Source organism: Hyposmocoma kahamanoa, unplaced genomic scaffold (assembly GCF_003589595.1).
Source record: "Hyposmocoma kahamanoa isolate Upper Pololo Valley unplaced genomic scaffold, ASM358959v1 77, whole genome shotgun sequence".
NCBI lineage: Eukaryota > Metazoa > Arthropoda > Insecta > Lepidoptera > Cosmopterigidae > Hyposmocoma > Hyposmocoma kahamanoa.
The window spans coordinates 89550-116495 of record NW_020653926.1 but is presented as its reverse complement, the minus strand read 5'-3'; the positions used below and the strand labels follow the sequence as shown (position 1 = coordinate 116495).

Below are 26946 nucleotides of genomic sequence, written 5' to 3'. Positions count from 1 at the left end.
TTGTTGTAGAGCGAAAACGATTGAAATATTTTTTTTCTCGTAATCGAAGTGAAGCTTTCACATCAATACTACAAGCCAATATAAACCCTCGGAGTAATAGATATCCTTGCTGTAATAGATTATTTGATAATTTTGTGGATTGGATCCTTTTTGCTTAACTGCGCCCAATTTAGGTACGTAATTTTGTTGTACAGCGAAAACGATTGAAATATTTTTTTTTCTCGTAATCGAAGTGAAGCTTTCACACCAAGACTACAAGCCAATATAAACCTCGGAGTAATAGCTCGGGTGGCTAACACCTCGGGTGTGTATTGGCTCACTTTAAACCCTCGCTAAAAATATACTATTTTAATTTGATTTGAAAAATTATATCTTCAGTAACTATGCACATTAATTACCTGGAAATTCTCTACCTCTATCTATTTAAATCATTAGATTTTTTGGGTCCATGGGGTCGATTCAGAATCTTCGTTATTGTACCATTTCTTTTCATTTTTATTCACAACACCCGAATCAAACGTCAAACTGTCTTATTCGAAACCGAACCGAAATGACGTCACACCCGTACGATCACTCGAACTTCTCGACCGGCAAAGGCTACAAACGTTATTCAGAACACAGTTATCGAATGAAAGTTTATAAAAGTAAATATGGAAATCTCTTATTATTTTTAAATAGTCTGGACTTTGTTCAATTTTATTAATTTATTTTAATGCAAGGCTAATGCATTCCTATATTTTGGACTTTAAAAGCTTACGCTCTTGGATAACGATGTATCCGAATTTGAATTTAACGTTTAACTCGAATGTTCTGAATAGCTCGGAAAGCGCCCTTCGATTCGAGAACTATATCTAATCGAATGATTTATAAAAAAACAATTTATGAGTGCAAATGCTTGCTAGTGAAATGGTTGAAAACCCTTAGTTATGAGAATGTTGAGATATTTTTGCAATAACGTAAAGTCTAATAGGTACAACAACCACAAACTCTTTCTTTAATCTACACCTTACAATTACAAATAATACAATTCTAACCACAGTAAAATTTATACTAATTGAATATTCGCCGCATTTATTTGTATATATATAACACGGAAGAAATACTATATATTAAATTTGACACAATGTGTATATATTTATATGTCTGTATATGTTTCGTATTTATGTAATATATATTTATTTTAAAGACATCACAACCTACTCTGTATAAATATGTAACCCAATCACTGTTTCAAAATAATAAAACTAATATAACTGCTCTAATTACCTGTACTGTACAATTTAGACATTTGTAAATTAGATGTAGTAAACAGATATGGATGTAGAAGAGCGGAGTCTCCTAACACAGGCATTGCTATGCTTAAAAGGAGATTCCAGTCACTAATACTGTAAATGTAAACTTGAAATGAAATAAATGATTATTATTATTATTATTATTATTAATGATTCGGTTAAAATATCGAAGTGTTCTAAATCGGGGTGCATGTCCATGTGCATGTAAAACAGACCTCTAAAACACACTGTGTTGTGCTGTTATAAATTAACAATGTACTTACAGCAATAATACTCCAATTGTTAATATAAAGCAGTCCATAAAACAACAAGAGCACGACGAATCTTATAATGGCGACCAACACGATATCAAAAAGCGACGTTTTTATGTTGTAGTGAATAATTTCGCGCTCGACAATTTGTTCTAGAGTCTCCCCGCGCATCTGGAGAAGAAAAAAATAACAGATTATTTCATGGATATAATCAATTGGTGCATGAGTAGTTATCAAATATTCAGTACATAACATAGATAGGTGTATGACAATTGTTTGACCTACAAACTATACTCTGGCCAAATTCGAGGTACAATGTTTTAAGAGTCGTTTTACTATCTCGGCTGGAATTAAAATTTTTCCTGTACTAATATTCATTTTGCTTAGATCGAGCGGACACTGGCTGTATTTCAGAATTATTTTTTTTACACAATTAAAACTATTTGAAAAATTTATATCGTATAGTATACGCGTTCTATTTAATTTAGTTGATATTAAAAAATATCATTGGTATATGTAAAGTATCTATTTAATACATTGACTTACAATTATATGGACGTCGGGTCCGCGCTAAAAAGTGTCCGAACTTATAGGGCGTTAAAATCGTATACAGAGCGTCATTCACGCTTTAATCTTCGTTTGTTTCTTTTGACTTAAATTTTTTAATTTAAATTCAACGTTTTAGCTTTTTCATATTCCTTTACATGTCACTACGTTTAAATAGGTTGACTTGGGACATTTTTTTCGTGGTTTTTGTATTAGACCCGTCGTCCATTTATTTGTAAGTCAATGATTTAATACGGGTTTCTTGAAAAATTTCGAGCTAAGTTTGCGTTCGTTGTTATCGTGAAAATTTTTAAGAATCGTGTTTTCACACCTTATACTCATCAGTTGTTATCCTCAATTTTACGTTTATATTTTTTGCAAAGTGATTGATTCAACACTTACACTGTTATGTGGAACCAACCAAAGCCATTTGAGGTTGTATAGATAGACTTTTAATAACTAATACGTTGCTAGGCAACCAATGATGGTAGGTGTAAAGAACATTTTTGTCAATGCTCATTATCTATACTAGCTCTTCCCATGGCATTTGAAACGGTGAGTAGGTAATTGGATTTTATGGAAGTGATACTTAGGGCGCGTTCCCGCTATGTCGTCACGTTTTATTATCGTTGGACGACTGTCGTGTCTAGCCTGTTCCCATATCACAACTATCTGTCGTGGACGATTTTTTATCGTTGAACGACTGTCGTGACTAGCTGCTTCCACTAGATCGTGACGACAATAGGAACTGCGACAATCTGTCGTCACGTTTTTATCGTGATGTTTTTCTATCGTCTGACGACTGTCGTTCTAGCTGTTCCCACTGTGACGACAGTTTGTCGTTGTAACGATAAAAAATCGTGAATGACAGTTAATCGTGTCGTGCTATATGTGAACAACTACATTTAAATATACAAGCCACGACACTGTAAATTGCATGGCGATCTGTCGTCACGACATAGTGGGAACGCGCCCATAGACAATTATTATAAAGTTTCCAAAGTACCTATTGATACTTATGTTTTATCAACAAAGTAATTAAGTTTTTGAATTCTATAATTTAAGCTAATGGTAGACGAAAAAAAAATTATTTTATATTAATTTATTACACATCTCATCCAGCATCAATTTCCGATTCTGAACTTGAATAACTACTCGAATCTATACAAGGCGGCGTACAAGACTTTTGGATGTTCGATGTTGCCGGGCAGCGGGGGATCATAGTGCCCCTCATTATCTTTACCTCTTGGTTATAACGGAAGTACACTATTACCCGTCCCAGTAAGTCTGTACAGAGAACATATCAGTCAGATTTTGACCCCAGATCAGCCCGTTTACACATACTTAAAAATGGTAGGATGGGTAGTGTACTTCATCAAGGTAAATGCATACATACGCCACCTAACCAATTATGTTCTTTACATTGTGATAATAGCAAATTAATGATGCGTCGAGCTTCCATTTTTAAAAACACGACAATAATAGTAAATTGAAGACGCGTCGAGCTTCCGTTTTTGAAATCATAACAATAATGAAAACTTGCTGACGTGTTGAATGTCCATTTTTAAATACACGACAAAGTATCCGTTCAAATTTTTTTGTTGTGTGCAATAGTGTTTATATTGTATTGTACAATTATAATGTAATCTATTTCAATATTAATTGAAAACATACCATAACACAAATAAGCCACATCAGACTACTAAATAATATGTCGAAGGTGACGAAGAGACAGAAAAATCTTCTGACTGTGGACATCTTGCCGTGCGGTCTGTGTCCTGCCACTAGGTCTTCTGATACCAGATTTATTGATTGTGAATGCGCTGAAATATAAGAAATAAACATTTGTTACAATACGAATACATCAACTAGGGTAATCAAATGACACTTGAAGAGTCCAGGGAAAGAATGATCACTTGAGGAGAACTTTAGATAAAAAAAAATAATTTGGAAAAATGTTCAATGTTGGTGAAAAAGACATGCGAAAATGCTAACTGAAATTAAGTCAACGTTTATTTATTTAGGACAACTTGCAAAACATACACAAACCATTGGTCAAAACAGTAGATATTTTGGCTCAAGTGTTTGTGTTGTTTCATTTACTACTACTTACACCTACTTACAAATTAACTGTTTAAGGTTAATGTTCTATTTATTGGTTACTCTACGTGTCAACTAGTTAGTTATAATTTTGTTATTATTATTATTACAAAAGTACGTTGACATAATGTGTGTAACCCAATGTAATCCATTTTACCTAAAAAACCTTTATAAATCTTATTCGACTACCATTTAGTCTCATTATGCCTAAAACTAAAAGTTAAATTTTCAGGATATTGAATTTTATCAGCCTTCTCCTGATTTAGGCAAATTACACTCAGCGTTTAACAAATTAGGACTTGATCGTTCTTTCCCTGGTCTCCTCACTTGAAATCGTCACATTGGTTAAACTCTACTACTCATTGTTAAGGCAGATTCTCCTGAGAAGACTAAGTAAGAATCTTTAGAGGTTACTGTTTGTAAATAAACATTTGCACACTATCGGTATTTGTTTGTAGCAATGTCTCCTTAGCCTAGACGTGCGTCGATCGTGGTCGATCGAATCAAAATGATACGAACAGCACCTGTACAAGCTTTTAAATAACCCGATCATTTTAGAATTTCATGGGTCATGCTCGCAATATTCGACTTTATCACTATAATTTTAGAGATTATTGAACAATTCATATAACACCGTCTGGAATTGACAATATTATTGTTGTCTCGTTCACTCTCACGTGAAGTCCCCACTCACGACACTCTTCGTTTGGGTCAAAGATTTGTTCGATAGAATCTTCGTTCGATCGAATTAAAATGTCAAGCAATTAACGCGTCAACAGGTTAACGGATCAACGGCTCAATGAGTCCATCAATCATTCATCCTAATAGCTCCGTGGCGTAGTGTCCATTACATGGTAATTTTGTAAGTTTAATCTGTTTTTTGGTATATTGTGATTATTTATGAGTGCACTAGCTAATATTAAAATATTAATGAATAATAAATTAGTAATTTTGAATGCTTCTAAGTTTTTTGTTTTTTTAGGTGTTACTTTTCCTAGAAAGAAATTTTAATGTCCTAAGTATGGTTTATCAATAATGCATTTAACTTTATGTACATTACTCATCAGAAGGAAAGAATAAAAGCTAATTGTATAATTAGACACTTTTAAACGCCATATGGAAGTATCGTGAGGGAAGAGTGACCCGCCAAAAGATCGAACATATAATCGAATTATTTGATCCGATAACACACCAAATTTAACGCCCCTTCGTTGAATCTGGTAAGCATGGCATTGCACCAAGTGACGCGATCTGTTTTTGAGCCTCGGTCAAATTGTGAGGGATCTACCAAGAGCACAGCTTTTTCACACCGAAATGTTTGTGTAGTATTGATTGTATTTGACTCATGCCTATCTATGCCTGAAGATGCCCGAATCTCATGGTACGTCACGTGTCTGTCTGTTTTAATCATACGGCGCACAGCATTGATGTTGTTGTTGTTCACAGCAGTGGACGGGCGATCATCACGAAATTCGTCACAGAGATTCACACGACCGCATTTGAATTCTGCAAACCAGCTATAAATAGTCGTCTTGCATGGTGCTTCATCGCCAAAAGCAGTTTGAGGCCGAGCGAAGCTCCGCTGAGCTGTTAAATTACACTTAAAGTCGCAGAAAATCATACTACGAAAATTTTCACATAAATGTTAAATCCATGGTGATGTAGACAACCAATTTCTTAAATAATAATAACGCACACCCTCAACATAGCCCCGCACTAGGGAAACCCTGTGTCGCAGGTGCCATGGACACACACATAGACAACCACAAATTACACCCAAACTCACGAGAGAGAAATAAATGTAGGTCATACAAATATTTCTCCCGGCCCGGGAATCGAACCTGGGACCTTTGCGCGGCAGTCCGGATTAATAAATTGACGCCACAATGTAAAAACATGAGACAGTCAAATGAAACAAACTGTATTCTACAGCCAAAGAGTTCCATTTTCAAATGTTGTAATTACTTTTTAAATATTGTTTATGTAAGTGGCCAGTTCAGGAAATTTATAGTGCGCCCTATGTATAGGTATATTAATTACCATGTATGGCCTAGGGGGAAGCGGGCAGTTTGACACAGAGGGGACATTCATATATACACCTGCATTATCTCCATACCCTCAAACATACATTAGTTGTGATAATACTAAAAAGTGTCTTTGTACGTGTGGGTAATAGACATGCGATAAGCAGATCACCGGTTAGCCGTAGTCGTTCGACAGGTCACAAAGTGTTTTCACAGCCGTTGACTAAATAAATAAGCGACACAAAACGCCACTGCAGTTTTGTTCACTTTACAGGGTTTTATGTTTACATAACATGGTAAACTAGTGTTTCCAATAACCAGAATTGCATGTGAATTTGAGAGAATATATAGATTTATTTTTAAATAATATTTTTTTCTAAACTCTGAGGTGAGGTACTTTTATACACTATGGAATGGGGTAGTTTGGTACGTATCAAAGTACTCCTATTAGTTATTTTGTACGAAAAATGTAAAACTGTTTCAAAAACTTATTGTTAGCTCTATAGTTAGCTATAGTTAACGCTATAGTTAGCTCTTCCTCCTGTATTACTACTTCCAAGACTACATTATAAAGAACATTTTTCAAATAGTGCCCTAGAAAGAAGTCTTGATCTAGCAAGTGCTGAGACATATATGGCGTCATACTTTATGAACAGTTGATCACCTAGTGCTGATAATACGTGGCAACCAGGAACGGCACACTGTGTTGATTCACACATCTAAGTGCCCCAAGCGATGTATCAAAATACCCCAGCGGTGGGGCAGAATCGGACAATTCCCATTTTTTGTTAAAAACAAAATTTTTCAATTATTAGATGCTATTTATGACAGAAAATATTAAATTAGTAATGTTTATTACTTATATCACCAATTAGGTAGAAAAATATTCATTATAATTGCATTTAGTAGCCCAAAATTAAAGTTAAAAAAAAGTGTACGAATCTGCCCCGCTTCACCCTATATTTATTTCTCTCGTGAGCTTGGGTGTAATTTGTAGTTGTCTATATGTGTGTGTCCATGGCACCCGCGATAAAGGGTTTCCATAGGGCGGGGCTATGAGTGTGTGCGTTAAAAAAATCTTTAAAAATGGTCCATTGTGTTTCTTCAGTAACTTTTGATAGGTGTCAAATGTGGAAAAATAAAGGAAAAATTATTTCTCTGAAAAAATGTGAATTTTTCAAAATGAAATTTTTCCATGGTCCAACACTCGTTCCAGATTAAAAAACATTAAGAACAATGAGTTTTAAAAGCGTTTTACGGTATAGATTAACTTTTTTGTAATAATTAATACAAAGATCGAACGCGAACAAAAAATTCCGTCTATCCGACTGGATTCAAACCAGCATCTTCCAAGTAAACCCTGCTAGACGCTATGCCAATTAAGTCACGGAACGAACCAGCGGACCTTACTAATTTTTCTGTGCGCTTGTTGTTAATCTTTGTTTTTGTTTTTAACGACTTTTTGCCGTAGCGCCGTCTGTGAGAAATCTATTTCTTCACTCAGCCAGGTACCTTTACAGCTACCAGCGACTGATTAGAGATGCCTCTTTAATAATTGTAAATTTTAAGTTTTCATTTATTTTATTATTGTTAGATTGTTCTTTGATAAACAATATTTTAAATCGCTTCGTTCTGGCATCGAATTAATTTTGACAAACTTTGTAATTGGCTTTGTAAGTAAATTATTCAGAATTGTAAACCAAATTTAAAAGCTGTAAAGTTTAAATAAATAAATAAATTTAATGTCACGATGTTTCACCATGATATTCAATTATTTTTGTGAAATTATTCCACTAGTTTGTTATTAATACAAAGATATAACACTTAGAACAAAATCCTTCTAACCGGCTGAGTTCGAAAAAGGAGGAGGTTCTCAATTGGACTGTACGCTTTTTTTTTTGTATGTATGTTACGCGATAACTCCGGTGTTTGTAAACCAATTTTCATGATTCTTTTTTTGTTGGAAAGAGGGTACTTCCATAGTGGTCCCATTTAATTTTGAGGAAAATCATCCACCTCTAAGGGTGGCTGTTCACGCATGAAGATTCATTTTTATAAATATCGCCTAAATTTTGGTATAATGAGCAATTATTTTAATGGTTGATTTAGCTATTCTCCAATTCAAGGCGTTTTTCTCTCTCAATAGACTTTGAGTAGTGAGAACCGATTTTTATTATCTCCTGTGTCAAGTCCCGTATAGTGGCGAACTAGGGGATGAATCCGGGTTTGCGCACTTTCCGGTAACCGATTTCAATAAAATTTGGTAATTATATGTAATTCCACGTACTTTTGAGGTCGATTTTTTTAGTACTCTGTACTAAGATTATTTTTAGTTAGGTTACTTTTATTGTAAAGATACGATATTATGTCAATCTAATCGTAATCTATTTCCTCGTTCAATTTATCTTTAAAATGTTTTTACTATTTACACAGGTGTCTAATAGCGGTGACATTGGCGCAGTGCTTACTGTGTTATGGAAGCAACTTTACTACCGTACCGGCACGCACGCTATGATGGCCGTTTTGACAGATTACGATAGTGAGGTCAAATCTCAATTCATTATAGAAATAATATAATCAAATGCGAGTCGCATCTACTTATTTAAGTTTTTAGATTTATAACCTTAGAATAATAACGCATAGAATGATAGTTTCATGTCAAACGAATTGTCACAAGTGAGGCAAAAATAAATTAATGTAGGCTAGTTTTAGTAGTAGGTTAATTTTCGGTTTTAGTGAATATTTATATAAAAATACAAGTTGATGTTAGTATCTATTTTATGTATGTCTGACGTATTTTTACACTCATTTACCGCACATTTCGTCATTTTTAGCTAAAATTCTTGATCTGTTCGCGGTGCAAATTGACCTTGAGCACTGACGGCCCGCCCGCTCGTGTAGGCCCATTGGGAGCGCTTCAATTTGCCTCACTTAGCGTGTGCGGACTAGGTTTCTATGCGTTATTATTCTAAGTTTATAACTAGTATTGCAAGGGGTAGCTGATTAAAAAGCTTTTATAAAACGAAAATAAAAATGTTTACTTAAAATATCGTCAATTCCAAACTGCTTTGTTTTGCATTGAGCTTCGACGCGAGTTTGCCCGGAAGTAGAAGTTGTGCTGGCCAGCGATCCCGTAAGTGACGATCGCATTAGATTTAATTTTTTGAAAATTCGAATTTCGAAAAACAAATGCCGAGTTGCGTCGTAAAGTTATACATTCCATAAATTTTAGTGCACGTCACTGTTAACAATAATGTAACAGCACTTAGCTCCTTGAACGTAGTTATGAATTAGGGCTCTTACACATAAACACGATACGACGCGGCATCGTTTCACGATGCGACGTCGTCTCGTGGAAATCTACGACATCGCAACGTGTCACGAAGCACGGCACGACGTCGTATCATCGAAACTCATAGTGCGCTCCCCAGTGCCGCATTCATTTGTTATTCAATATTCAGGAAAAGCGCAGTGGGAGTGCCCCTCGGGTCTTTGCGATTTAAAGCTCTGAGTGGCACTGCAACTGATATGGACAGGCGTGTAGCTCACCACGACTTGTTCGGCCCGTCACTTGATATTATAAAAAAAGTATGGTGATTGCCAAATACATCAAATACAATACATAGCCATGTGAAGTCCCACCAGTACATACACAATCAGTTCTGATTTTAATTGTCCATTGTTTCTCTGTTTGTTAATAATCACTTAACTGGATACGTGATTTCCGGTCTAATAGCAATAGCATCCTACTCGTAACGAAATGTAACCCGTATTAATTATTTGGATAGACTAATACTAAATTGATTTTTTTATATTAAAATAAATGTACTCACACAAATTCCTACAATAATGTGGTCCGGTGACAGAGCCCAATAAGGACTCTGCTGCCTCTCTAATATGACGTCTGTCCGCCATTTTGGACTCTGTAAGCGATAAGAGATTAGTTAGCTCATTACTTAAGTAATATACACACACTAACGGCACATTAACGGGACAAAGGGGAAAATTTAAAATAGTAACAATTATATTTCTTTTGTGAGAGAGTTCGTCCGGGGAAGTACTGCCGCATTACCTATGTCTGCCGCCAAGCCGTAATTTTTATTGTAATTTTAATGTAGGTATTACTTGGGACTTGTCAACTTATGCCTCAGGGTGACGTGCGCAGTGGCAGTGCCCCTAAGATTCGCAAGGAGTTGAGTGACACTGCAACTGTTATAAATATGTAGACAGGCGTGTCGCTTACCCCCAGGCGCACGACTTGTTCGTCCCGTCACTTGGTATTGTATTAAAATAAATGAAATAAGTAATAATTAGACATAATGTAGCTTTATTATACAGAATGGAGTGCCTTTTTCTAGTAGGAAGGTGTAATGGTTTTGTTGCATAAGCGAAGGGACTCGCATTAATCAGGATGTCCAAGCTGTAAGCGACATATTAGACATATAAATAATTTTGTCCTATTGTAATTATATTTTTGTAATATTAGAGCACTATTTATATTAAAGAGTATATTTGGTCATGAGTATTGTTTCCGTTGCTACATTGTTAGGTTGGTAGCGCCAGTAGCTTTAGTTGATGGCACCACAATACACTATATTGGTGGCGCCAAAAATGCAGCCCTACCAAAAAGCTCCCACCATACTGCTAACGTTTCTTAATTTGTGATACTCGATTGCTCGACATTCTGTTTGTTGGAGTCTCAGAGGACAGTGCCTCTCATCTTGCTTTACCGTGCTATTTTATCATGCAAAGTGTATAATTGTAATAAGTCTTCATATCAATAAACGAAGAACACAAGGAGTTGGAATTTTATTTCTGAAACTTCCTAATAATAGGCCAATACTTTTATAGGGATGTCAATGTGAGGCCTGGACAATAAAAGAGCATCAGGAAACGTATTGAAGCATTTCAATCGTCTACAGAATAATGTTGCACTTATCATAGACTCAGAAAGTCAACAACGACGAAGTTCTGCAACTAGTTGGGCAGAAGCGTAAACTTTTGCAGGCCATCAAACAGAGAAGTTGCATATCTGGGTCATGTACTTAAGCATGACAGTTACGAGCTTCTGCAACTGATAATGATGGGAAAAGTCGCGGGTAAAAGGAAAGCTAATCGTAGGAAAAAATCGTGAGTGCACTGGTATAGCGAGTGCCGCCCAACTGTTTAGCCTCACCAGGAATAAAGACTAATACTGAAAGACAGATACTGGCACGCAAATATTAAAATAAATTGAAGTTAAATAATGTCATAAATTAAAATTATACAATTTGTCAAATAAGCAATGTCGTATAAAATTAAGTCAAAATGCCAATAAATAGCAACAGTAACAACATCATAAATTAAACAAAATCAAAGAAGTAAGAACAGCACAAATATAAACAAAGTGTTTTTTTTATAACAAAGTGTCAAATACAAACAAAATGTCAATTTCTTTTTAATTGTATTCTTCCTTAACAATAAAAATGCAAGATGGCACAAATTATCTGTCCGGGAGGGTAGAGGGTATCTTCAAGTTGAATTTTGGAGGTCAGCCGACAGAAGCCCTAGCGGTTTTATCTTTAATTGGTTGTATAGTAGAGGAAGCCTGTCTACTTCTTAATGTGGTCGAACCATTATTAACCGACGTCAAAAAAAAGGAGAAGTTGCTTAATTCGACTCGACTGTAGTTTTATTGTATGTCAGGGCGCGTTCCCACTATGTCGTGACGACAGATTGTCGTGCAGTTTACAGTGTCGTGGCTTGTATATTTAAATGAAGTTGTTCACATATAGCACGACACGATTTACTGTCGTTTTTTATCGTTACAACGACAAACTGTCGTCACAGTGGGAACAGTTAGAACGACAGTCGTCGGACGATAAAAACGTAACGAGAGATTGTCGCAGCTCCTATTGTCGTCACGTTTTATTTATCGCTGTTTGCACGTATTCTGCTCCCTGCCCTCCCCTCTCGTACTCCGCGCCCTCAGCTCGCTTTCAAGTAGCGTTGGGTCGTAGCCAGAGATGGGCAAGGAGGCTGTCGTGAAACGATAAATTGTCGTCACGATCTAGTGGGAACAGCTAGTCACGACAGTCGTTCAACGATAAAAAATCGTTCGCGACAGATAGTCGTGATAAAACGTGGCGACATAGTGGGAATGCGCCCTCATGCGATTACTCCAACAACGAGTGAAGCGCTTTCGAAGATTCTTTTTGTTGGAAAGTGGATACCTCAGTTGTAATTCCAAATTGTAGAAAATTTCCACTTATAAGGATGGCAAATTATGAATGCCGTTAGCTAATCGCAATAAAACTTGGCAAATAATTGTAATACCACAAACTTTTGAATTTGGTTTTTTTTCGGTAAACTAAGAAGTAAATTTAAGCAAGGAGCCTAGAGAATAAACAAAGATGAAGGTAGAAAAATGTAGGTAGGGAACACTAAGTTTGTGCTGTTATCAAACTGCAGATGACATATGTGAAGGTACGACTTTAAATAAGGAAGTCTGACACATTATAATTATAACTGCTGCTGCGGTTATTTCAATAATATTATATACATGACAACATTTGGATAGATGAATGGCTGTTTGGTTGTTAATGAATCACATTGAAATTACTTATAAAATATTGTTGAATCAACTATTCAATTCATAAACATATATAAATTGAATGGATGATTCAATGAATATTCTCTCGAATATAATCTTTATAACCTGAGATGTGACCTACGTCTCAGGTTATAAAGTTATAAAGATTTATATAAACTTTTAATGCAAAGCAAATTGCGAGTATCTGATAATGTACCTAACAGTAGAGGTCCTTGTAAAAGAGTTAGTCCAGAGAAGTACTGCCACCTTACCTATTTATGCCGCGAAGCAGTAATGTGAGCCTTAAGTGTGCTTAAGTTTAGAAGGGTAAAGCTGCTGGAAAAACTATAAGCAGTTGTCAACATATGTCTTTGTGTGAGAGGCGAAGTGGCAGTGACCCTCAGATCTTTGCGATTTATAACTCTGGCACTACAACTGCTAGTGATAGGCGTGTCGCTTAACACCAGGCATATGTAATAACGGCGTACATAAGTAAGAAGGCAGTATTTCCCTGGACTTCCCTTTCACCCTGAGGTCTACTGCTACTAGTAGCTATTGTAGGAACAGGAATTTTTTGTGGCTCTACAGACATGATAGTTAGCAGGGCCATATTCATATTCATTTGTTGCAATTGTTGGGCAGTTAACACGATGCCCTGCTAAGGCGTAGCAACTACAGAAGACATTGTTCTTTTCTTACTACATATTGCTTAATATATTACTTTACAACATTATACTAATTTTTATTTGTAACATCTTATGAACACCGCCACTGCGCCCGTCACCCTGAGTCATGAGCTTACAAGTCCTATGCGTCTGTAATTTTAAACCGAAATGCAGTAATAATCACATTACTGCTTAGCAACAGATATAGGTAAGGTGGCAGTACTTCCCTTGACGAATTCTTTCTCAAGGAGCTTTACGGCTTTACTGCTACAAAATTATTATTACTATTATTATACAATAATAATAATGTAATTGTAATAATGTGCCAGATAACCACACCAATTGTCTGGTCTTAAACTAGGGCATCCTCTGTACAATGAGTATCAGAGCAACGGAATCCGAACACCCCGACCTCAACCAATTTCAAAAGTTCCATTTTGCAAATTGGACCTACCGCGAATCAAATTCAGGACTTCCAGCACCCACTGTATAAACCGTTAGGTCACAGAGGTTGTCAAACTACATGTCCTACTACAACTTTGCGGAGTGTTCAACTACAAGATAACGTATTTTGGAATGATGGACCCAGGAGGATCACGAGACTCCTGGAGGAATTAGCATGGCACATGTAGAACCCTATACCCACCACACACAAATTAGGTGCCTAGATGTGGAGTTGCAGACACCATCTCATCTCATTACACCACAACATAACAAAACCATGTTTCCATAGCCCTGTTAAACTGAATAAACAATTTTTCTATCTACCAGAAAACGGGAATTTAAAAAATCTAAAAACTATTAACAACATAGGAAGACTAATTCAATGCTAAGTTATATTTTAGTATTCTAAATGAATATATACTTAGACAAACTAATATGAAATATGGTAACCATCTAGGAGCATTTGAAATATGAAAGAGTCTTCCTTGACATAACAAATGCATTATAACTATAGAAAGTATATTTTCATTTTTGTGCCTGTGATTTAACTGGTTAAGGATTATTTAATTAATAAAAATAAATAAAATAAAATAACATTAATAAAATATTGAAGAAAACTCTGTATAATCAAAGCGCATAGAACTAACAACCAAGAGTGTAGACACATCCAAAAAAAGGCAGAGTTCTGTGCATTATTTTAACAATGCAAAAATGTTGAAGAGATTTAAGGAATATTATTGGAAAACAGACCGATACACAATCCTTTTTCGACGGTTATAATAAAAGATGTCATCAAAGAAATTAAAATTGTTTATTTGTATACAAATATACGCCAAAGCGCTATTATTAAGTAAAAAAGCGAGGAAAAAAAAATTTATTTAGAGCGTGTGATTTCTTCTTCCTACTTTCTAATAAAAATATAAAAAGAACAAAGACAACTTACATTAAATGCAGCCAGTACTATGATGTACAAAAATGCATGTTTTTCTAACAAAATAGTCTTATAACACTGCACAATGAAGTTGCACAAGGAAACAACATGATTAATTTAATTATCGTTTGTTATCAAAACGCCAGCCGTGATGTTGTTATCGAATAGAACAATAAAAAAATTTACGAAACGAGAGTAAAGCACCAAACGACTTTGATGTATTTTGACAGGAGCATATAGTTGCGATACGTTTTACACATAATGTAGATAACAATTATTATTTCTAAAGTTGTAATCTAGAAATTTAAATATAAATAGTACTTTATAGTTAGGACTTAAATAAAGGTGTTGGCGACAAGTTATTTTTACCATAAAACGTTGGCACTAAGATCCACTTTTGAATTTGTCAAAGGAAGGTACTTCTATTTTGCTATTTTCTCTCTGTGTCTCTCACATATACATTTTTTATGCATAATAGTGACGAATTGAGTAGCTATAAAAATACCTTCAACTTGTTCAACTTTCAATATTTTTATTCGCGTTGGTTTTTATTAATAATTTCATACATCACGAGTAGAATGGAACGTAGTGAAACGGCCGTTAAATGTGAGGTCACGACTGGTCAAGTGCTCTAATCTATAGAATTATGAGTGTTCATTGTATGTTACATATTGATGAACCACACGGATACAACATTTTTGGCAAAATATTGGACTATATAAAAAAAATTAAATTATACATGTTTATGACAGTTTGCGCAGGTACATACCTATTTATAGTGGCAGGTATTATCGAGTTTCTAAGGTCTTCATGAAGGTTATTCCTATGGTTCACCTCAAAAACATATCGACTCACTACCAAAAATAAAACAAAAATTTTAGTATGTTTAAAATTTTATTACAAATTACAACAGTTTACATAATATTCCAACCAATTATCCTTTGGCTTTACAATAAAATTAATAATAATCTTAATAATTATTTAAAACTAAATGAACAAGCTGCGTGTACATAATACCTTGATTTCGCCTACGTGCCAATGGCATTATATTTCAAGTATTTGAGAAAAAAAAACTGAAAATCAATTTCAATTTTGTACTAATTTTCGAAGTTTTTAACCGACTTCAAAAAAAGAGGAGGTTCTCAATTCGACTGTATGTTCTTTTTTTTTGTATGTATGTTATGCGATAACTCCGGTATTTGTGAACCGATTTTCATGATTTTTTTTTTTTTGGAAAGGGGTACTTCCATAGTGGTCCCATTTCATTTTGAAGAAAATCATCCACCTCGAAGGGTGGCTGTTCACGCATGAAGATTCATTTTCATAAATAGCGCCTAACATTAATTTAAGAGCAATTACTTTAATGGTTGATTTTGCTAATTCTCCAACTCAAGGCGTTTTTCTCTCAATATACTTTGAGTAGTGAGAACCGATTTTTATTATCTCCAGTATCAAGTCCTGTATAGTGGCGAACTAGGGGGTATTGCAATAAAACTTAGCAAATAGACGTAATTCCACGTACTTTTGAGGTCGGTTTTTTTAGTACTCTGTACTGAGATTATTAACACTGTAGCTTTTTATTCAATCACACCTTACAGATATTCGTGTTTGTTTTCGCTCGGAAAGTGAGTCGCAAGCAGGGAATTAAATTCCTGTGCTGTGCGCATATTAAAAGATAACTAACGGGCGCGTTGCCATCCCATTATGTACTCGTAACGTATTATTTATCGTTGGACGACTGTCGCAACTAGCCTGTTCCCATATCACGACTATCTGTCACGACTGTGTCGTGGACGTTTATTTTATCGTTCTAAGACTGTCGTGTCTAGTTATCCCCACTAGATCGTGACGACAATTTACCGGTTCACGGCAGCCGCCTTGTCGTTTGCACGACAGAAGTTTCAAAGCTCCAATTAGCTGTCGTCACATTTTTATCGTGACGTTTTATTTATCATCGGACGACTGTCGTCCTAGCTCTTTCCATTGTCACGACAGTTATGAACGACAGTTAATCGTGTTGTTCTATGCCACGACACTAACTGCAATTCTGCTAATCTGAGATTCTGCCCTTTTGGCATTTTGAGTTTCTGGTATAGTGCGTCAAAACGAACTACACGATCAATCCTGTCGGCACGACATGAACTAGAACATGCCTTAAAAGCGCTTAGTAGGCTACGACTGCCTGAGTAAAGTAATACGTGAAGTGGTAGTACTTCATTGGACGAATTCTTTCAGAAGAAGCTCTACTGCTACTCAAGTTGTAAATGTAATAATAGTTAGTCTACATAGTCCCACTGCTGGGCACATACCTCTTATCATAACGAGAGGGCTTAGACTGTAATTAAAAGCTAGCCCTTCCAATGAGGATTCGGAGCTTCATAAACATAATTAAATTCCTTCGCAGATGTGTGCAAGTTTCCTTACAATATTTTCCTTCACCGAAAAGCTTATGGCAAATTACAAAATTAGTATTTCAGAGATTTCCGCTTGATAAGCGGTAGGTCAGATCAATATGCTACCTCGTCTTTTCACACGGAAATTAATAATATAATTAAAAAGTGACACGGTTGTTTTTTTTTATTTTAATTGATTTTGGCGGATTCTCGAAAACGTTATTTTTGGAATTATCGTCGTTTTAGAGCGATTACACACGGCGACAAAAGTCTACTAAAAAGTAGCTATGCAAGCGCGCGACTGCAGCGATACAATCGCGCGTTTGCACCGCTACACTTGGGATTTTTTAGGATTGCATCTCGCTACAATCGCGCGTTTCAAAGTCGCGGTGTGTAATCACTCTTAGAGTGCAAACCTCGTATGTGATTTTTATGTAATTTTTCAGGACGAAGATGAAAATGTGGTGTAAAATGTAGTAAACGCAATAATGTTTGTAGTTAGCATTTTAATTAGTTAAATTATACCTCTTTCAGATACTACATTAAATTAATAAATATTTGAGCAAAACTACCTATCTGACGAGTTGCCAGGAATGGATGGCCCCTATTTCGTCTCTATTTCTGGTTATATACTCGATGTTTAGGGTGTAGTTATGAACAACATTAACCATCACCATCTTGTGATCTTAACCTTAGAGACCTTTCAATACCACCTCGTGGTCCCGACTCGATTGTCCGGTGGTCCCCGGATACAACAATAGCTAGCGATAGCCCCAGCACTGGCCGCGACCAGGCATAGAATGCTGACAGCGCAAACTGCACCCGATGTGACGTCACTTAACGCCGTACCAGGTTTAGGCTGAACAGAGAGGAGAATCAGGAGACCCAGTGCGCTGAGGAGTGAAAATGTTGAGAGAACAATGTAACCTGGAATGGAAAAAGAAACAAATTCAAATTTTAATACGTCTGTATTTCGTAGGTAAGTGAAGTTAGTGCATATGGGATTTGCAATCTAAGCTGTCACAATAGTTATGTCAACTTAAATTATTGAATTAGTAGATTATATAATGTGACCAATATATTATTCCCTAAGAACAGGATGCGTGTAAATTTATTATTGTTTTAAAAATAAAACGTCATGTTTATGATAATCACAAAATGTTCAATCATCTAAAAACGATTTAAAATAAGAACTAATCATGTTTAACGATCAAAATTAAAAAAAGAATTTAATCTTGTGAGGTCTGGTGGCTGGCTTTATATATTTTTCGCTAGAGCGCCATTTTTTAAATATCAAGCTGGAAGCCTTGACCAAACAGGACACACTTGACGTTAATTAAAAAAAAAATGCGAAGCAGAAAGAAAGGCTTAACAATTTAAGTATTTTGAGGACAGCATGACACGAAGCTTAAAAGCGGATCTGTCCCGCTCAAAGTGGAACATATGGTCACATTATAATACAACATAATTTGCGTATATGGGTCGTTTTCAGATAACCTCCAAAAATGTGTCCCTTTCACTTTTATGTTATTACATGAATGCTAAGCATTATTTGTTTAATATGAGTGCTTGCTTACTTAGTCTGTGTTACACATAAAAAGACTACTTTACTACGTCACAGTGATAAATAAAAATTAAAAAAGTGGGCAATTTCTCAGTCGTGGGAGCCGGTTCCACGTCGCCCTAATTTTAAGAAAAGAAGAAAAAATTAAACACTCGTGGAAATCGCAATATTTTCCATCAAGGATAAACTCTAATAACTTACACGTTGAATACATACCGTAACATTCCAATTTATTACAAACAAACATGTTTTCTTGGGAACACAAATGTATTTCAATTTTTCTTATCATTAGTGTCAATTCAACTAAAAGCCTCCTAACAACAGAAGTTCATACCGCATCACCTACACCCTTCGCACACGTGAGAAGGGGCTCCTGTCGGTTTGGAGGGTACACAGTGAAAAAACCTGTGCATCTCCGTTTTAACAAAAAATCGACTTAAATACCAATTTCAGCGCTAGTGACTAAATCGTTCTCATTCATGTAAAGCAATCTATCTAAATAAGTATTAAGTAATAGTTTTATAAACTTTATTGTACATAAATCAGACAAAGGGAACTTTAAAATCCATGCACTTTTACAACGGTCCAGCATATTTTACATACTTGACAAATAAAAATGTATCCAAATATCATTATTGTCGCTCTCATTCTTGTCTACTTTTAAGTTAAATAGTTACTTTAAGCCAAACATTTACTTGAAATATAACAATTAGATAGTGATAGTGGTGGTGATGATGGTAATGACGATGATGATGATAGTGATGATGACGATGAAGATTGTAGTGATGATGATGATGCTGATGATAATGTTGATGGTGGTAATGATGATATATTGATGTACAACAAAGTTTATATGACATTAACAAAATTCTTATTTAGATTTATTTATTAATTACATATCGATAGATAGATGGTCTTACACGGATGAGAAGGATTTTGATACAAGAAGTTATATGACAATATTTGTTACATGTTAAAATTAAATGTTGTTAAATGTTCTTTTGTGAACGATAAAATGTGTGTTGTAATAATAATTTCTCATTGCTGTGCCGTATTTCTAATGAGAAATACGGCACAGCAATGAGAAATTGTATATAAATGTATGTTTATGAGAAATTCATTCGTGTTACTGCAATCTCATTCGTGTGACCTAAATATCGTTTTTTTTTTGTTGTATTTTACTTAAATATTTCTATGATTTTATAATTATTGACATTGCTTGAACTTATTTGTACGTTTAAGACCTTAAAACCAAAAGAAAAAAGGGTTTTACAAAAATCACTCAAAAAGTGCCACTGAAATTCGGAAAGTGAAATTCACCCTTACGCAGATCGTCACAAGCTTTCTTAGTAAAGTTATTCCAATGGCCCCAATTGTAGAATGTCCGTCCGTGTATCCATTGTGTCAAGCTGTTCTGCCCTTCTTGTCATAAACAACGCATTTGCATTAGACTGGTGACTTTCCAAATAAAGTTTCGTTTTTATTTTGAAAAATGTCAATTACGCTGTTTTCCTTAAAACAATAAAACTGGAATTAAATAAGATATCAACTCTTATTTGAGGGTTGTAGACCTCGTTTTGCTGATTCCAGATAATTTAATACTCCAATTTCTCTTATATTTCGATTGCCTATGTTGTTTATGACATGGACGGTAGTATTATTGTCGCGGAGTTTAGAGATTTAGAAAACAAATACTGACCAGAAATGAAGTTCCTATTCGGCAGCAGCTGCTGCCGCCTAGACCTGAATCCGAGCAGGCCCAGCAGGAAGCAGGTGAACCCTGACAGCACGCTAAAGTCCAAATAATAGCGGCGACCCATCTGTAATTTGTAAAAACTTGTAGGCGCTGCGCAGATGGAGCAATTTTGATCATTGAGTTTCTGTAACTGGCAACCCGCATATAGCTATATATGACTTTTTCATATAATTTCAAGAAACCGCGCAGACGTAGCAACTTCAGTTGAGGAAATCCGTGATTAAATAAATTTTTAATTGCCACAACTAGAAACTTACAAATTTGTACCGGTTGTCTCCAGTTGCCAGTTTCCGCAACTGGCAACAGCAACTTCACTCCTCCCCGTCCCCCGCAGTGTTCAAGTCCCCCAAAGTGAATTCTAGTCCTTAAAGTTGCTACAACAAGTTGCCAGTTGCGTCAATTAAACTTGCTCCATCTGCGGAGCGCCTTAAGTTAACAATTTTCACAAGAAGTTTCTCAATTTGACTGCATTTTGTGTGTGTATGTTGCGTGACTGCTTCTATTTGTGAACAATTTTGATGATTCTTTTTTTGTTGGAAAGAGGGTACCTCAATATTGGTCCTATTTAAATTTGAAGAAAATATTCCACCTCTTAGGCTTAATTTATGTTGTGTCGGAACGGAAGGGAAGCGAATTTTTGTAACGATATTGTACATAGCATAATGAACGTTATGGTCAATTGTGTAACGTATAAAGTAGATACGAGCCAAAATCTTCCGTGGATTTCTTCTCTCTGTTCTGCTCGAGAATGTTCGTGCATTGCGACAATTCTAGGAAGATTTTGGTTTTGATTTACAATATCGTTACAAAAATTATCTTCCATTCCGATCCACTGCAATATAAATTGGACTTAAGGGTGGCAAGCTACGGTATGAATCAGGTTTCGCATATTTTCCAGTAGCCGATGTCAATAAAACTTGGCAAATAGCGCCTATTCCCAATCGTCACCACTGGCTTTGCTCCCACTGGCGATGTTACCAGGTGGTAACAAACGGGAAAAAAAATCACTTGTTGCCAGTGGTGATTTCCACTGGTGATAATTGGGAAAACCCCATATGTTCCCAGGTGCCGACAAGAGGGATAAAAAGATCTGTTGTTGCCACTGGCGACAAATGGATTTTAAATTATCCGAGTAGTTGCCAGTGGTAACAAATGGAATAAAAAATCCCAATTAATGTTTGTTTATTGTCGCCATCGAAAGGAAATAAAATACAATCGTTGTATGGTATTGGAAACATCAGATTTTTTTATGATTTTTTTAATAAGATCTGTATCATTAAACTCGAAAGAAGAAAGAAATCTCTTGAATACAAATAAAGAACAAAAGGTTGAATGTTTTGAACATTTGTTACGTAATGAATGACGAATTTGTTTGAGTGGTAATTGAGGGGAAGATCGAAAGGAAAATAAACAGAGGAAGACCAAGAATGGCGTATAGTAAACAAAAAAGAAAATGGTCAAAGTGAGCGGCTATAAAAAGGATCAAGGAGCTGGCTATGAACCGTGAGGAGTGGAAGAGACTACTCCGACACAAGCCTGACTCTTAAATAGGATAACGAAGTTTCTGCAAAGATAGTATACTTACACTGTACATCATGTAAAAGCTCAAGCCGGTTGACAACCCGCCACACAATGTCAGCATCAATGCGGCGACGGTCAGAGATGCAGTGGCAGCGTTGACAGCTTTCACACTTGACAGAGACTTGTAGGTTTCGTCAGAATAGACTGAGGGGGGTGGGGCTACCCTGGAAAATTAGAGTCAATAATTTATATTCATACCTTGGCGCTCAGCACTAATTTACCTTCGGTGTACAACCTACTACAGTTTAGCAGCAGAAGAGTTCCTTGCAAAAGATCTCGCCCAGTAAGGTACAGCCACATTGCCTCGTTAAAGGTAACTTTATGTCTCGAGGTAACGAGTGCTGTAGCAGGGCCTGTACTTCTAGATAATGGGCAAGAGAGTTGCTTACCACCAGGACTACGACTATCTGTATGACTCTGATCAATAGCCTGGATGGAAGTAGTTAATATTATATCAAAGGTCATGGCTATCAATTAATTTCTCTGTAATATGAAATATAAGAAGTCAGTTTGTTTTCCTTGTAATATTATTCAAATCATTGACAGAACAGGCATGAAGTGACTTCATGAAAATGAAAAAGATTTTGTGTTGTAGAAGGTTCAACCTTAATCTCCGTATGCGTTTGGTCCGCTGTTATGTCTTCAATATCTTGCTGTTTGGTATGGAGTGTTGGACCTTGACTCCAGCATTATGCTCAAAACTGGAGTGCTTTAAGATGTGGCTATACAGACGTATGCTTGGCATATCGTGGGTACAAAAGGTTACCAATGTTGTGGTTCTTCGTCGAATGAGAAAAAATTTGGAAATACTCATAATTGTAAAGGAAAGGAAGCTGCTGTGTTTTAATCATGTAATAGATACCGGATACTCTAACTAATAATGCAGAGAAGAGTTCAAGGAAAGCGTAGGCGAGGCAGAAAGAAAATCTCGTGGTTGAAGAACCTGAGATACTTGTTCCACCTTAGCAGACATTCCCTCTTTCGTGCGGCAGGTTCAAAAATGAGAATAGCGGTGTTGGTCGCCAATCTTCGTAGATAAGCGGCACACTATGAAGAAGATTGATCACGAGCTAAAATTATTATCTGATAGATGGTATTGTGTTACAAATTAATTGCTATGAGATTAATTATTTTTAATCTTTATTTAAGGAGGGTTTTTTCTTGATCAGATAATGTCACCACATAATGACAGGCTCCTTAAACATCATCTACGGTCTTCGCTTAATTCCCACATCAACTAATCTATTTATAACAATTTTGCTTCCTTTGATCTTGGGGAAGATAAGAAAATGTTACATACACCCAAATTGCAATCCAAACTATAAGAGACATCCCTTCTTTCGGCTCTGTTTCGTACACACTCCGTCAAGATACATCCTCCACTATGTCACATTCAGTGCAATTCAGTGTGTGGAACTTTCTCATAAATTAACTTATAAATTAACGCTTCCCAATATGGGTAGTTGGCGTTAATCCTAAACAAAACAGAATAGCCGGCACTATCCATAAAAATCTGTGCAAAAAACGCCATCTAGTTGATTGATTTGTTATCACTAGAAATTAGAGTAGCTATCAAAGCTAATGCAGTTTGTAAAACAAATTAGTTTGTAATAGCTATTTGGTACTTGACGCGACACCTGGTGTACCACTAGGTACTAAATGCCCGACTACGCTGTATTGTCACATGAGTAAAGAGTACTGTATCGCGATTAGCAACCCTCTTGAATTATTGGTCCATGATTATCTCTGGTAACCTGTCACTTTTTTTCCGAAATAACCTTTGTTCGAATTTTCATTACACCGAAAACCGAATTATAACGAAACCGTTGTTCTTTCAGGATATGTAGGATGTTTATCGCAATGACACGATTACGTTCGGTTAAGTTAGGTTTAAAAGAAAAAATATTCCTCTCAAAATTACTTTCGAGGTTATGAAAATTCGAGCTAACGTTATTACTGGAAAATGCCGAAATGACATTTTCCAGTTGTAATGAATGAAACATGCGTGGAAACCTCGCTGTAGACAAGCATTGGCCTGATGTAGATACAGATTTATCTAAGAACATAACTGTAAATCAACTTACCTAGGCGAAATAACAGCTGTATTCTTGTCCTTCCTATGCCCGTCTTTTCTACTCTCTCTGCTTATATCTCTTCTATCATCAAAACTCCTCTCCCTTTTTTCACTGAAACTCGTTACAAAGACATCATGTCTGTCAAAACTTGTTTCTGGATAACCGTAATTTAATTTCTGGGGTATTTTTGGTGATATTGGCGAAGTCCTGATTTTGTAGACTGACAAATTTGCGCACGATTTCGACGGAGTCATATTTTTGGTAGGCGTACTTGCTGTAACCTTCTTTGGTGTTAAATGTCTTGGAGTATCGATAGCTTTGTTCGGTGTTATTCTAACAGAAGGCTGACTTGCATAGCTTGTTAGTTTTCTTGGTGGTGTCGACAACAATTCGTGCAGCTTCTGCGTAGCTATGAGATTCTTTTTTGACATGATAGGTGAAGTAAATGTAACATTACTTCGCTTTATTGGTTCAATTTCGTCATCAGAAGGTACAATGGCGTATTTAAGTGTTTTCCCGTTTACAGTTTTAACAATTTCTGTTGGTATTTCTTTCATTTCGTTGTCATCTGGACCATCGACGTTATATTCCAAAATTTCATGTGCATCAGCTTCTATAATACGTTTTTTTGTTGGTGAATAATCTACGTCTAAATCGTCGAAATCTATAATTTCATATCGATGTTTAACTCTACTGTCTTCTAACCCATCGTCACTTTCTGCGTTACGGTCATATTTAGTTCTTCTCTGCTGTCTAAATTGTGCCATTTCCAGGTCTTCACTTCTCGTTCTAGATCTTGTAGAACTTCTATACGTACTTTTACATATCATAGAAGCTTGTCGATGGAAATTTTGGAATTTCGCCGGTTTTGGTGGTAATTCTGGAGGTTCGTCTCTATATCTACTATTATGAATACGTAATGGATTATCTGATATATCTGTTCGCATTCGGTTGTTATTCTCACGTTTACTGGGCGAATTTGAACCTAATGGTGACATTCTTCTGTCGGGCGTGATTCTACATTTTTGTAAATTTTCGCTCTGCCCGCAGAAGGCTGGGTTTGAGTAGTATTTGTAGATTATCTTCGGTGAATCCATACTTTCTTCTTTTTTTTCAACTTTATAAGTTCTTAAGTTGATTTTAAATAATACTTGTCATTTATATAGATATTTCGCTATCCGTTTCTTTGTTGATATTTGATTGTTGATGTAGTATTTCTGGATAAGGAAAAAAATGTTAATGATTAATAATTCGTACCCTATAATAAAATTAAATGTTGAAAGGTATAACAATAATACGAACTACATTCATACATATTTTAGCATAAAAATTCTTCAACTAATTTCTTTCGTAGAATGTTTAAACCTCTTTCCTGCGTTATTTTGCAGTTGTGACCTTAAGTGTTTTATACATGGTGTAATCGCTAAGTATGCCCGGGCGGTTATTCCATAAATATAAGAGATATAGGAGATTAATTTTGTATGAAAAAAAGTTTTATTAAATTTGACCCACTTCTGCTGGCCCAATTTTTTTCGTCCCATTTAATGAAACTAAGTGAGACCAGCACTAAAAAATTGATCAATTTTATTCATTTTTATGGACGACTCACACTTGACTAAACAATTGACTACGCCATAATATTTTTACTCAATTAAAAGATAGTTGCATTATTTGATTTGTATTAGTTTTGTCATCTGGTAACTTATTGTTACCTCTTGCAGTAGAAAAACTAAAGCCTCTCCGAATGTCATATTAAACATATGGGAGCGTTTAATGTAAAAATTTTGGATATTTCTAGTTTTGTTTTTAAAAAGTTATTGATGTCGGTGTATTCATCGGGTAACGTACTTTCGATATCAGTTTAAAGCTTTTTGATATCTCTTATATTTTTGGAATAATCGCCCGGGCATTCTTAACGATAACATCCTGTATATAAGTTAAACAAACTCTTCAAGAACATCAAAGTCAATGTCAAAGCCAAATAATTTATTTATTTAAACTCAATTGCACACAAAATACTACAAATGGCGGACTTAATGCCATTAGGCACTCTCTACTAGTCAACTGGAGAGCTGGGTTCAAAATAATTAACACGTGTTTATGCACCCCTGTTAATTATAAAACATGATAATTAAAACAGATAGGAAGAAGTTTATAAATAATTATGATATATAGTTTAAACACAATATAAATATAGCACATGATACTATATGACTAACTATATACTTATATAAGCAACTTATATACAAATAATTACATAATATATAATACATATATATTTAATATACATATTTATATATAACAGTGTCAGACTACAAAGTTGTAGATTGAGACTCCAATATGAAATCGCGGACTAATTGCTTGAAAGCTAGTTTATTCGGCGCTTTTTGAATGTGGGGCTGTAGAGCGTTCCAGAGTCGTATTGCCTGAAGAGAAAATGAGTTAGAAAGAAAACCAGTACGGTGAGAAGGAATTAAAAGAGTCAATTTGCTGTCTGAGCGAAGATGGCGATTATGGGATGCACCCAAATATTGAAATTTACATTTCAAATATCCAGGTGCACATTTATCATTAATGATAGCGTAAAGAGTGGAAAGTGTTCTCAAATCACGACACTGGTGAATCGTAAGCCACTTCAGCTCATTGCGACGTGCGGACACGTGATCAAATAAATAAATAATCATGTATTCCTGTAAAATTTAACACTTGCAAACGTAATTTTGTAAGTTACTGCTCGTTCACTACGCTGACCT

The 26946-nt window shown here is 35.6% G+C and overlaps 2 protein-coding genes across 3 annotated transcripts in view; both read right to left on the bottom strand.

The window, feature by feature from the left end:
* LOC113232688 (steroidogenic acute regulatory protein-like) overlaps positions 1–15052 on the bottom strand; it is a 57168-nt gene extending 42116 nt beyond the window's left edge. Inside the window, exons 1-4 of the mRNA XM_026467461.1 lie at positions 14837–15052; positions 10047–10136; positions 3764–3912; positions 1556–1714 (exon numbers count right to left, since the gene is read on the bottom strand). Of these exons, the coding sequence (XP_026323246.1) occupies positions 1556–1714; positions 3764–3912; positions 10047–10128 (390 nt within the window). The 5' untranslated portion in view covers positions 10129–10136; positions 14837–15052. The remainder of the gene's footprint in view (positions 1–1555; positions 1715–3763; positions 3913–10046; positions 10137–14836) is intronic.
* A 1230-nt stretch (positions 15053–16282) lies between these two features.
* On the bottom strand, positions 16283–25391 carry LOC113232679. Of its 2 annotated transcripts, none has more exons than XM_026467449.1 (4): positions 24203–25391; positions 22123–22282; positions 20481–20601; positions 16283–18144 (listed from the first exon to the last, which is right to left on the bottom strand). In XM_026467449.1, exons 1-4 carry the CDS (start codon positions 25288–25290, stop codon positions 17921–17923), a joined length of 1593 nt encoding a protein of 530 aa, XP_026323234.1. In that variant the 5' UTR covers positions 25291–25391; the 3' UTR covers positions 16283–17920. The 2 variants fall into 2 exon arrangements, with proteins under 2 accessions (XP_026323234.1, XP_026323236.1); XM_026467451.1 differs by lacking the exon at positions 16283–18144 and adding an exon at positions 20354–20380 and having other exon boundaries at positions 20414–20601.
* Between the last annotated feature and the right edge of the window lie 1555 nt (positions 25392–26946).

What these genes read in the sequence shown, in the direction of transcription:
- LOC113232679 (XM_026467449.1), bottom strand. Translation starts at nt 25,290, where the DNA reads ATGGATTCACCGAAGATAATCTACAAATACTACTCAAACCCAGCCTTC. An exon ending in ACAGCTGTTATTTCGCCTAG is followed by an intron (nt 22,283 to 24,202) that starts GTAAGTTGATTT and finishes CTAATTTTCCAG; the next exon opens with GGTAGCCCCACCCCCCTCAG. An exon ending in GCTTTTACATGATGTACAGT is followed by an intron (nt 20,602 to 22,122) that starts GTAAGTATACTA and finishes TACAAATTACAG; the next exon opens with ATGGGTCGCCGCTATTATTT.